The 13,661-nt window shown below is 38.9% G+C and overlaps 1 protein-coding gene across 1 annotated transcript; it reads left to right on the top strand.

The window, feature by feature from the left end:
- Window positions 1-3,490: 3,490 nt before the first annotated feature.
- Window positions 3,491-5,749, top strand: LOC117106086 (uncharacterized protein K02A2.6-like). The gene is made up of 2 exons (XM_033247423.1): window positions 3,491-5,028; window positions 5,077-5,749. Exons 1-2 carry the CDS (start codon window positions 3,491-3,493, stop codon window positions 5,747-5,749), a joined length of 2,211 nt encoding a protein of 736 aa, XP_033103314.1.
- Window positions 5,750-13,661: the final 7,912 nt, after the last annotated feature.

The following is a 13,661-nucleotide window of genomic DNA, read 5'->3' as shown; positions in this document are numbered from 1 at the left end:
TATGTGTGTGTGTGTGTGTGCGTGTATATATAAAAGCGAGAGATCGTAGGTTCGAGTCCCGCCAGAGGCAGTTTATTACACAATATCTTTATTCGTTTATTTACAGGACTACATTCGTTGAGAGCCTTGGTACACGTTGTATTATTATGTCCTTTATTCGAACACTGTATTTACCTTTCTTTAATGATTTATATATATATACATATATATATATATATACATACATATATATATAAGCCTATATATGTATATTCAAGTAATAATACAATTGTTGTAATAATACTTTCGACCATAAGTCATCATTAGGCATATATACATATATAATAGGCCTATATACTGCAAAGATAGGGCAACGGTCAATTAAAAAGTTTCTGGTTGATATTGAGAAATTATTCTGTTAGAGTATAAATGTGCATATTGTAAACATTTTGTTACAAAAAGCAACTCTATACGACCATTGGTTGCCAAGATATTAAAATCAAGCAAAGTTGAGGTCAAAGGTCAAAAACGCAATTTCTGGTCATTTCTAGAGAAAATTGTCCATTAAAAGTAAAGATAAATATGCATGTTGTAAACATTTTGCTGCAAAAAGCAACTCTGTACGACCAGTGGTTTTCAAGATATAGCTCCCTATATTTCCACCCCTAATTTGCATATTTATGCTAATAAGGTCGGCAAAATGGCACTTCCGGTCATTTTTGAAGAAAATGTTCCATTAGGGTAAATAGAATTATGCATGTTCTGAACAACTTTAAGAAAGAAGCAACTTTCTACGACATGTGGTTACCAAGATACAAGTACCCTACATTTTCAGACCTAATTTGCATATTTCCGCTAATTTGCATATGAAGATGAGCGTAAAAAAATGGCGACTCATTTTATTCGATTCAGCATACTTCAAAGTATATATTTCATCCAAAAAACTAAAATGATCACAAAATCCCATGGGAGCCTATTTTTGGACATATGCCCCCGGACTATACACCCCAGTCTGGGATCTGGGTAACATTTCCAACTCCAATTGAGCTGGAATTTACATGAACATGAAAAACGACTCTTCACCTATAGGTCAAAGTCACAAGGGTCACTATAGTGAATATTATCAAATCATAATGAAAATTTGAGGACATCTGCTCACTGAACGGTTCACTGCACACTTTAACACAGTAAATGAGTCAAAACCGGACCCCTTTTTCTCACAAAAATAAATATATACTTTAAATGGTTTCATTTGGCAATCTGAGGCGATCGGATTATGAAACTAGATGTTTTAAGCTTTATAATCATCTATATATTTTTACAATTAATGCAAAATTGAGTGATCATTTTTCTTTCAAAATTGACTATCTCTTATGCATTTGCATAGGAAAAAGGTTAACATTAGAGTGTTTTTTGGTATACTTCCTGCTTCTTTTTAACATAACTATGCAACGACAGGTCGCTAAAATTGTAACTCATAAATTAAGCTTCCTTTTACCATGCTGGTTGCTTAAATAACCATTAATCATTTTTTTCTTTACAATTTTGTATTCAGAACTGTTTTTACCCTGTCTATGAATGACGTCACGTGCTTAAGGCCAATAGCATTTAGGAATTTCGAGTTTTCTGCGTTTAGTGCGTTCGTGCATAAGATGTAGTTTAAATTTACCTGAATGAGCTTTTTTCGCAAATAGAGGAAAAGTTTTCATTATGATTTCTAGTGAGTAATGATTGGACCAATTGCATTAGACAGACTCCTACCAAACATGGGGTGTTCACACAGGTTGAGCTTAAAGGTCTCAGTGGTTATCTCTTAAAAAAATGGCTGGATTCATGTTCTATTGAACATAGTTGTAATATCTATTATAAAGATTATCGGTCCAGCACCTCCTCTAGTTGCTAGGGGCTACCAAGATGGCTACGGTCCACCGTGTACACGGTGAAATACAACCTTGTTATTAAAATCAGCTTTATACGTTATCTAGTGTTCGTCGTTGTTATTTCAAAGCAGGCTTAAATATTACATTGGCGACGAAGATGAACAGAATTATGCTACCCGTCCCGGGACAGCTTGATCTCACAGGTGAACAAATCCATACGAAATGGAAGCAGTTTAAACAACGCTGGGACAACTACGAACTAGCTACAGGTCAGCAGCAAACCGTCCGCCACTCGAGTAGCCACGTTGCTCTCCGTTATCGGAAATGAGGCGCTTGTCGTGTATAATACATTCGACTGGGAAGAATCGACTGGGAAGAAGGGGACGAAAAGAAAATTGAGAAGGTATTAGAAAAGTTCAAAAACTACTGTGAACAGAGGAAAAATGTGACGTATGAGCGAAACGTTTTTTTCAATAGACATCAGCCTTCAGGCGAAACGATCGACCAATACGTCACAGTTTTGAAAACGTTGGCTGAGCCCTGTGAATTTCAAGATCTAAAAACGTCATTAATTAAAGATCTGCAGGTAATAATAGGAATAAGAAATCACAAAATTAGAGAGAAACTGTTAAATTCAGACAAGGTAGTAACTTTAGACTCTGCATCAGCTCTCATTCGTGCGCATGAGCACACAGTCATGCAATTAAAGTCGATGAATGAGTACAGTGGAAATACACAGCAGCAAGCAGCGGAAGTAAATAAACTTTTCAAACCTAAAACATACAACCAGAGATACACTAAACCTATATCGAAACCTAAGCCAGCTCATAATCGCACCACAACATGCCATAACTGTGGGGACGTATACCCACACAAACAGGGAAAGCTGTGCCCTGCAGCAGGTCAGACATGCCATTCGTGCGGTAAAAGAAATCATATTGTCGTAGTAGAGGAAGGGCTAGAGCGAGAGTTCAGACGAGGAATATGTATTCGCAAACAAGCGTTTAACAAAAAAGGGCCTCCCAAGTTGCGAAGTAGAAATTGCAGGGGTGAAAATTAAAGCCGGAAATGACTCACAAGCAAGCGTCAATATTATGGACAGCGATACAGTCAATAAACTGAAGAAGACAGCAGCAGCTCCAAATACATGTTTGCGTAAATAAAAAGCACAACTCTTTGCATATAATGCATTGCACCCCCTTCCAGTCATGGGTGAAATAAAAGCTAAAATAACTGTCAACAAACGTCAAGTCACCGCCTCCTTCAGCATTGTAAACGGTAATGCGGGTAATCTTCTGTCATACCAAACATCAGTAGATTTAGGTCTGTTACAAATAACCAACAGCGTTACACCACCGAACACCGACAAAATAGTAAATGAGTTTAGTGAACTATTTAACGGTATGGGAAAGTTAAAAGGTGAGCAAATTAAATTACACATAGATTAGACCGTCCAGCCGAAAATTCAGAAACATCGTCGAATACCATTTTACGTACGAAAGGATGTGGACAAAGAAATCAATCGTTTAATAGCGGACGACATAATTGAACGCGCAGAAGGGCCCACTCCATGGATAAGCCCAGTAGTTGCCGTGCCCAAAAAGTCAAACGAAGTCAGAATCTGCGTTGATATGAGAGAAGCGAAACTTGCTATAAAACGCGAAAAACACCCTATACCTACAACTGAAGAAATAATCACAGACCTTAACAAAGCGCAATTTTTCAGCACACTAGACCTCAAAGCAGGATACCATCAATTTGAACTTCATCTGGACAGTCGCTATACTAAATTCACTACACACTCTGGTCTTTTCTGCTATAAACGTCTCATGTTTGGCGTTAACGCAGCGTCGGAGATATTTCAAAACACGGTTGCACGAATGCTTGCAGGTCTCAAAGGTTGTCGCAATATGTCGGATGACATAGTAGTCTGTGGAACAACTAAACAGGAACACGATGATAACCTCAAAGCGGTGCTACAACGCTTGAAAAATTGTAACGCTCGTCTAAATAAAGACAAATGTACTTTCTCAAAGACAAAAGTCAGCTTCTTTGGTCATATATTTTCTGGAGACGGCGTTAGTCTTGACCCCCAGAAAATTGCAGCGATTGTCAACATGAAACCACCAAAGAACGCAAAAGAAATACGATCTTTTCTAGGAATGGCGCAATACGTATCACGTTTCATTCCGGGTTATGCATCACTGTCAACACCTTTGCGACTGCTCACCCACAACAACGTCGAATGGACATGGGGAGAAACTGAGCAACAAGCGTTTATCCAGTTGAAGGATAAGTTAGCAAAAGCAGATGTTACAGCTTACTTTAATCCTAACCTAGCAACAGTTGTGGTCGCAGACGCGAGCCCAACGGGCCTCGGAGCAATGTTATGTCAAGAAGGCCGTGTGGTAGCTTATGCCAGCCGTACACTAACTAACAAACACAGAATCGAGATACTCGCAATTGAACGCGAAGCCCTCGGAGTAACATGGGCAATTACGCATTTTCATATGTATCTCTTTGGCAGCAAGTTCACAGTATATACGGACCATAAGCCACTGTTATCACTCTTTAATAACAAAAACTCAAAACCTACAGCGAGAATCCAACTATGGCTCCTAAGATTGCAACAATACAACTTCACACTTAACTTCAAAGCTGGAACAGATAAGCCAAGCGATTACCTGTCAAGACACCCTGTAACTGTCAACACAGTAGACCGAACATCACAAACAGCTGATGATTATGTAAACTATGTTTGCAGAAACGCAGTTCCAAAAGCAATGACACACTCCGAAGTGAGTAATGAAACACAAAGCGACCCTGCAATGCAGAAGCTGAAACTAGCTATTATGGAAGGAAACGCAAGCTGTTGGAAAGATTCTGATATCGCAGACTTCAAAGCAATTAAACATGAATTTTCAGTTAAAGACAATGTGATACTCCGTGACACAAGAATAGTCCTTCCGATAAGCCTAAGATTACGAGCAGTAGATCTAGCACACAAGTCCCATCAGGGCATAGTGAAAACTAAGCAGCTAATACGCGAAAAAGTCTGGTTCCCAGGAATAGACAGTATGGTAGAGCGCAAAGTCAAGAATTGCCTGTCAATCGTCATCATCGATCGGTTCACCACCAAAGCCACTGAGAATGTCAAAGCTTCCAGAAAGTCAGTGGAAAGAAGTATCCATAGATTTTAAAGGACCTTTTCCTACAGGAGAATATCTACTGGTAATCATAGACGATTTAGCCGGTTTCCAGAAGTCGAAATCGTATCGTCTACCTCTGCAAAATCTACAATTCCGAAACTGGACGCTGTCGTTGCCCGCCAAGGCATACCGGACATTGTAAAAAGCGATAATGGACCTCCATTTAATGGTTTTGAATTTTCGCAGTTCTCGCAGAAATGTACTCCATTGTGGCCACGTGCCAACGGTGAAGCAGAACGCTTCATGCGTACGCTTCTCAAGCTAGTACACACAAGTACTACATCTGGACTTAACTGGAAACAGGAACTTTGGACATTTCTTCGCAAATATAGAGCCACACCTTATTCAACTAAGGGCAAATCGCCTAGTGAGGCTCTCAATGGAAGAAAACTTAAAACAACTCTTCCACAAGCCAAAGATAAATCGACAGGCATACATCAATGCATCCGCGGAAAGGACAGAAAGAAGAAAGACGCAATGAAAGCCAATGCTGATAAACACTTACACGCTAAACCAACAACCATAAACATCGGTGACAAAGTACTCATTAAGCAGAAACGTAGAAATATGCTCGACCCTCCATTTAATCCGGAACCTTTTGTTGTCGTCGAAAGGAAGGGAAATTGTATAACAGCACAACAAGGCGAAATTTCTGTCACCAGAAACTGTACCCTTTTCTAGAAGCTATCGAACATGCAAAATAAAGAATGCATAACGGAAAACGAATCACAACCAACCACCAGAGCACCAATAACCAAACCGCAGCTCACTCCAACTCGACACTCTACTAGAATCAAGAAACCTCCCACAAGCTTACATGACTACGTGACGGAATAATGAACATTTCTATTTTAAACATAAGCATATCACTTCTAAAATTCTGAAAGGAAGTTTAAACTGTTGTTGTGAATTCAGAAAATTGATATTTAAAGTTGTTGTTAAAGCACTGAGTTCAAGTGCACTGTTTAAAATTAGTTTAGAACTTGTTTGATGAGCTGTGCTCGTGTTTAAATTTTAAAGTTAATTGACGCATAACAACAACAACAACAACAAAAAAATATATATATATATATATATATATATATATATATATACATTAGACATTGTAATCTGAATGTCAGCTGTTTATTGGTAATCTGCTAAAGTCCCATAAAAGTACATAACAGAAGACAAATATATACTGTAATCATCTAAAGCTAATTTAAATTCAATCTAAACAAAGGGAGGGATTTAATATCTATTATAAAGATTATCGGTCCAGCGCCCTCTCTAGATGCTAGGGGCTACCAAGCTGGCTACAGTCCATCGTGTACACGGTGAAATACAACCTTGTTATTAAAATCAGCTTTATACGTTATCTAATGTTCGTCGTTGTTATTTCATGGTCTCAAAGCAGGCTTAATTATTACAATAGTATATTTAGTTCTTTCTTTCTTTCTGGCAACATTTTAAAAGACTACTAGTGGCAAACTACTGGACAGATTTTATTAATATAAAAGACTACTTCTCTCACAAATAACGTAGTACGAAAGTATAATACATACTCCAAGTATTGAAATACACGCCATCGTGTTGGGATTCAATATTTCGACATTAATTATGTCATCATCATCATTCCTGATGATGACATAATTAATGTCGAAATATTGAATCCCAACACGATGGCGTGTATTTCAATACTTGGAGTATGTATTATACTTTCTTATCTGAGATTAATCAGTGGACCTTTCGGTTTTTTTTATAACGTAGTACAGTCTTCTCCTTTGCACATATACATTGGCATAAGGCAGAGTCTATAGGGTGTTGGGGGATAAGGGTCAAAGGTCATTAAGGGGTAATTTTTATCATTTTTCTGGAAACATTTCAAAACGCTACTAGTGTCAAACGGTTGTACCGATTTCAACCAAACTTGGTCAGTATTACTGGTGAAACCCCTCAAAAATGTGGTGTTCACTGCTTTAAGTCAAAGGTCATATAGGGGTCATTTGGCTAAAAAAGCCTTCTTTTGTCACAAATAACATACACAGTCTTGTCCTGGGCACATGTGTATTAGCATAAGGTAGGGTCTCTATGGTTTTCAGCCATTTAGGGTCAAAGGTCATTAAAGGGTAATTATTTTGTTCTCTCTGGTAACATTTCAAAATGCTAGCCTCTTCTGTCTGGTACCTCTTCGATGTTTCCCGATATTTTCGCCCATTCATATTCTTTGGTGCAGTAATCTTCGTTTTCTTGAATGCTGCCTCTCATTGGTTCTGCAGTATGTCAGTGTTGTCTTTTCTTTCAGCACAGCCAGCCTTGAATGTGAGGCGTTCCTTGTTCTCCTCGCTCCATAGACATTCGTATGTGAGTTAATCCGCATCTGTTCCGCTCGCCTTCCCATGTTTCTAGTCTGTGGATGAGGTTTTTTCCCCGTCGGTTGGCTTGTTTAGCGTGAATACCCATTTTCGCGATATTGTCATAGCGCCCCCAACGTCTGTATCAGGTAGCTTAGCCTAGAATTTCCTAAGGGACCTGAAGATGGTGATATAGCCGTTGATGGCGCCCTACAAAAGTCGAGTGTAGCAGAGTTCCTGGTAGTGCGAATCTCTTCGTTGTTGGCGACCGTGTGAGATGTGATGAGTGTGAGGACGTTCTTATAGATGTTCGTGTTCGGTGATCGTTCCACCGCTTTCCCGTCGGTCGAGGACGAAGATGTCGCGATATTTGTCGGGACGTTCGTGTTCGAGTGCGCAACCGAAACATTTTTAGGTTTTGCGCAAACTAAATGGAGTACTATAGTTACACCACTTTTCCTATTCCTAATGGACTGTGGCTATTGTTACGAAAGTTGACGGCCAAACACGCACTAAATGCTTGATAGAAGCCAATTTATCAAAGGAAGTTTCACCCATAAGCATTAAATAGAATATTTTGTAAATAGCATTCAGTTTTCCATATTTTTTGTGTTTGGTAATTGATTGTACACCGGCCCCTCATCACAATATGCAGTGTTTTAACGCCAACGTAATGTCAATGGCTGCCGAATATCTGAAATCAGACGGCTACAAGTACCAGTACCAGTGTTCACAGGCCGACTGATCGCGTGTCCGTTTACCGTTCGGCCTGTTCCCCACCGACACCACGTTGTTAAGCGCGGTTTTCTTCTTGTTGGCGGCCCGACAATGAGAAAGCGCCCCACATTTGAGTCAGTTAGCTGTGCGTATGTAAGCCGTTGGCTGATTGATTGTCTGTCACTATGTATCGGCTGCCGGGGACGTGCGCTTTGGACAAGGTTTAAGGCCTGTCTATACTTGCGACGAAAACTATAACGATAGCGCCCCACATTTTGGTCAGTCAATTAGCTGTGCGTATGTAAGGCGTTGGCTGATTGATTGTTTGTCATTATGTATCGATACGTGAAGGCTGCCGGGGACGTGCGTTTTGGACAAGGTTTAAGGCCTGTCTATACTTGCAACGATAATGATAAAAAGCTAAAAAAAACAATTGTTCATAGAGAACAAAAAAGAAATAAGGAAGTTTTTACACTAGGACGATTCAAAAAGGATAAATAATAACTTCACGAATCACTTCATATGAAGCCATAAATAATGGAAAAACGGTAAAATCGCAGTGGCCACAACGATTTTATAGTTTTTTCATGATTATGACGTTATTTGAATTGATTTGTGAAAATATTTTGTTATCGTATACACGATAAGTCATTGTTTGATGATGAAGCGTGTTAGGCATACCATAATTGATAATATTGAAGCGCTTTGATGACCCGGCTAAGGTTAAGAAACACACATAGACGACATTGGAGATGAACAAGATATTGAAAATGGTTATCGAGTGATTTTAGAACATTATTACACCAATTGAGTGTTAGCTAATTGTACAACGAGCCATCTGTGGGCTGATAATGCAGCCAAGTTTGGTTGGAAGTTAGCGAATATTATGACGTGTACATCTTGTCTGCATTCATACTTACTGTTGAATAAAACGTTATCCTTGAGCTGTTCAATAATTGTGTAGTTGACTTTTTCTTCCATTGACCTTGTGTAGTCGAATACCACTATGCGCTGCTTGTCATAGACGTTGATGATGTCTAGGCTGCGGCATTGATTTGAGACGTATGCGTTTATGCTACTAATGGCAAACTATTGGACCAAATTCAATCAAATTTGGTCATTAAGAACCAGTAACACCTCCTACACCCCAGTCTGGAATCAGAGGTCACATAGGGGTCATCGTGGTTAAATTTTTAAAATAGCCCCAATTGAGTTCAAATTTACCAGGAATGATCCTTATGACCTTCTAAACACAAAAAAATACTCTTCACCTGATAGGTCAAAGTTCATAGGTCAAAGGTTCAAAACGTTTCTAATGGCAAACGACTGAAATTTGATCATTATGAACCAGTGACACTTTTTACACCCCAGTCTAGGATCAGGGGTTGCATAGGGGTCAAATTTTCAAAATAGCCCAATGAGCTCGAATTTACCAGGAATGATCCTTATTAGGACCTTCTAAACATGAAAAAAAATACTTTTCGCCTATAGGTCAAAAGTCACAAGGGTTATTTTTGTGAAAATTATCAAATATTGCTAGTGACTAACGATTGATAGCGGCAGTTTGGTGCAGTGGTTGAGGTTTGTGTTTTCAATCGTAAGGTCAGGGTTTTGAGTCTCCGCTGTGCAGATTCGCTTGTGTCCTTGGGCAAGGCCCTTTAGTTATATTGCTACAGTCCACCCAGCTGTATCAATGGGTACCAGCAAACTTTTGGGGACTAACCTACGATGGACTAGTGTCCCGTCTAAGGGGAGTACAACTCTCATCCGCTTCACAATACAGAAACTGGGGAAAAGCGCCAGCCCTATGAGCCACAGTGGCTCGGAAAGGATTTAGTAGCAGATAGTAGTTTAGACTAACCATTGGACCAATTGCATTAGACAGACTCCTACCAAACATGGGTGGTCAAATCCTGAAAATGACTGGGTTCATGTTCTATTGAACATAGTATCTCTAGTTCTTTCTTTCTTTCTGACAAAATTTTAAAAAATCGTATAAAAGACTACTTCTCTCACAAATAACGTAGCACAGTCTTGTCCTTTGCACATATACATTGCCATAAGGCAGAATCTATAGGGTGTTCAGGGATAAGGGGTCAAATGTCATTAAGGGTTAATTTTTATCTTTTTTCTGGAAACATTTCAAAACGCTACTAGTGCCAAACGGCTGTGCTGATTTCAACCATATCTGGTCAGTATAACCGGTAACACCTCTCATACATGAGGTGCTTACTGCTTGGGGTCAAAGGTCACATAGGGGTCGTTAGGGAAAACGAGTTTTAAAAAATGAATAAAGGAAGGACTTCTGTCACAAATAACATACACAATCTTGTCCTCAAAATGCTACTAATTTCGTCTTTAAGAACCGGCGACAACTCCTCCATCATTTGTTAGATATAGGGGTATCAGGGTTAAATTTTAAAAATAGCCAAATTTAGCTCAAATTTACCAGGAATGATCCTTAGGACCTTCTAAATATGAAAAATACTCTTAACCTCATAGGTGAAAGTTCATAGGTCAAAGGTTGAAAATGTAACTAATTGCAAACGATTGAATGGAATTCAATCAAATTTGATCATCAAGAACCAGTGACACCTCTTACACCCCAGTCTGGGATCAAGGGTTACATAGGGTCATCGGGGTCAAATTTTTAAAATAGCCCAATTGAGCTCGAATTTACCAGGAATGATCCTTAGGACTTTTCTAAACATGAAAAAATACTCTTCACCTATAGGACAAATGTCACAAGGGTCATTTTGGTGAAAATTATCAAATATTGCTTTGACTAACGATTGGACCCATTGCATTAGACAGACTCCTACCAAATATGGGGTGTTCACAGCTTGAGGTCAAAGTGGTCACATTAGGGTCAAATCCTGAAAAATGACTGGGTTCATGTTCTATTGAACATAGTGTCTCTAGTTCTTTCTTTCTATGAACATTTTAAAAGGCTAGTAGTGGCAAACTACTGGACCGATTTTATTAAAACTTGGTCAGTAGGATCGGTGCCACCTTCCATTTATGTGTTGCTTATAACTTGGGGTCAAATGTCAAATAAGGGGCATTAGGGTCAAAAAACCAAAAATCGCATAAAGACTACTTGTCTCACAAATAACGTATAGACCGGCAGCCAAGAGCAGTTTGATCAAACGAACAAAGTACCAATATCCGAGTACAGGAACATTTATTATGTAACATAACATATCAATATATGGACGTCTGCCGGGGACCCCCTGCTGGGTGTGCCCGCTGGAGCACCAATAAAGGGGTTGAAAATGGGCTAGATCATGTTTTGGAGATACCACATAAAACCAACTTAAAATTAACAAACATACTCTACTAATTATAAAAAGTGTATTGCCAGACAGATTATCCGCTGGATATGTCCTGCCAGACACCCCCAAAAGGGTCCTAAATTTAAGGCTAGATCATGTATTGGAGATACCACTTAAAATCAACTTAGAATTGACAAACATACTCTACTAAGTATAAAAAGTATATTGCCAGACAAATTATCCACTAGATATGTCCCGCTAGACACCCCCAAAAGTTCCCCCTGTGGACACTGTGATATAATTGGGCTAGATCATGTATTGGAGATACCACTAAAAATCAACTTAAAATTAACAAACATACTCTAATAAGTATAAAAAGTGTATTGCCAGACAAATTATCCACTGGATATGTCCTGCCAGACACCCCCAAAAGGGGTCCTAAATTTAGGCTAGATTATGTATTGGAGATACCACATCAAATCAACTTAGAATTACAAACATACTCTACTAAATATAAAAAGTGTATTGCCAGACGAATTATCCGCTGTATATGTCCCACCCGTCACCCCCAAAAGTTGCCCTCTGTGAACACTGTGTGCTAAAATAGATGGTGAAAATACATCACATGAAACCAAATTTTAATGAATAGGTGCATTCACAAAGCAAACAATAACACAATGTTACTCTACATAAGGCCTTTACATAAGGCCTCCAGATCATAGAATACTTAGGCCTATATTAGTCATAAACATCAAGGTACTGGATTAAAAGTTTTTTCATTTTAAGTAAATCCCCACAAAAAAATAAATGGAGGTGCCACAGATTTTACATGATCGGTATTATAATTATAATTATAATCTAAAGAGTAAGTAAAGTCGCTATCAAGTCTTTATGTTTTCATGATTATTGATATTAATGTTAATTGTCTGTTTCACTTTCTGAGTTATCATTTTCTGAATCATTATTCCAAGAAATTCCGAAACATGAATCGTCGTCATCACCATCATCATCATCATCATCAAACTCCTCAGCGACGACATCTGGTTGGATACTCTGGAGATTCACTGTAATATCCTCCTCTCGTTCCTCTTCCTGAAAAAGATAATCTGGCATTGAATGTTCCGAATACCAGTCAGGAGTATAGTATCCATTCTTTTCCTTCCATCCGTAATTCAGAGGATCCAAACCAAGTCCGGGATGTGCAGAGTCAGCATTTCCCCACAGGATGCTGATGAAATGTGCCCGTTGCATTTTTTTATGTACAGTCTTCGCACAAAGTGGAAGAAGTGCTCAGTCTACTTTCTTCACATTATACATCGGGTTCTCCTAAAACAAAATAGATATTTAGACTACAAATTAGTTATCAATGTGCGCAATTCATTTTAAAACTCACACACCACTGGGAATATTATTAATTAATGCTAATTTACGTTAATCCACAAACAAAAGCACATTTATAATCGAAAATTGTAGTTTAGGTTATTAGGTTACTGTTATGTATATTTATTTCCTTCCTATATGAAATGATTTCTGATACAGTACCTGATCCAGTCTACCCGTCATCTGACATAGTTATAGGAGCCTGGCCTCATTGACATCTTTTACATCACCCTTCAAGCCATGCAAGGAACAAACAAACTCTTCTGCTTTTCTCTGGTCTGGTTCATCTTCAGAAGCCAGTTTGCTGAAGAACTGAATAAGTGTTCCTTCTGTATCTTTTACGAGAACCTCAAGTGGCTTCAATTTACCTTTTCTGTAGAATGCGGTGGTGAAGTCTGAGCCAGTAAATGCGTGTGAGGACCTGGCATGGCTGCAGCTAATCTGTCCTGCTTTTACTCTAGGGCGGTGACAATGCTATTGACATCAATTAACCGACGGCTATTGCCGGCCCGATCCACAATCCATAATAATGCGACTGTATGATGTAGGTCTGTCATTTGTCAGCTGTCTTCCTTGCATTCCAATGAGAATAATTAGGACATCAGTATCAGAGGCTCTAATGATTATATTTCCAGTGGTGCCAGATGCATGGAATGCAATGAGAGTGTCTGTTTCCTCATGACTACCCTGGAGATTAGCTGGAGCTGGAGACATTCATCTTCAAATCAAGCTTATTAAAAGAGAGCCGGATACAGTTGCCACCATGAGACACAATCAGCGTCTTGTTTGATTGATAGAATGGAACCATAGTGATCTTCTTGCCATTCTTTCAGGAGAAATTTTGCCAGCTGATCCTTAAACATCCCATTTTGTGGCAACTTATGTTAT

The sequence above is a fragment of the Anneissia japonica genome, unplaced genomic scaffold (genome assembly GCF_011630105.1).
Source record: "Anneissia japonica isolate Jap-2015-1 unplaced genomic scaffold, ASM1163010v1 scaffold287879_len466271_cov187, whole genome shotgun sequence".
Classification (NCBI taxonomy): domain Eukaryota; kingdom Metazoa; phylum Echinodermata; class Crinoidea; order Comatulida; family Comatulidae; genus Anneissia; species Anneissia japonica.
Note: the sequence above shows the minus strand (reverse complement) of the source record. Positions and strands in the feature narration are given on the sequence as shown.

Bases quoted from the DNA above. Each gene is read 5' to 3' on its own strand.
- LOC117106086 (XM_033247423.1), top strand. From the start codon at position 3,491: ATGAGAGAAGCGAAACTTGCTATAAAACGCGAAAAACACCCTATACCT. The intron at 5,029-5,076 runs GTCAGTGGAAAG...CTTTTCCTACAG, and splicing joins AATGTCAAAGCTTCCAGAAA to GAGAATATCTACTGGTAATC.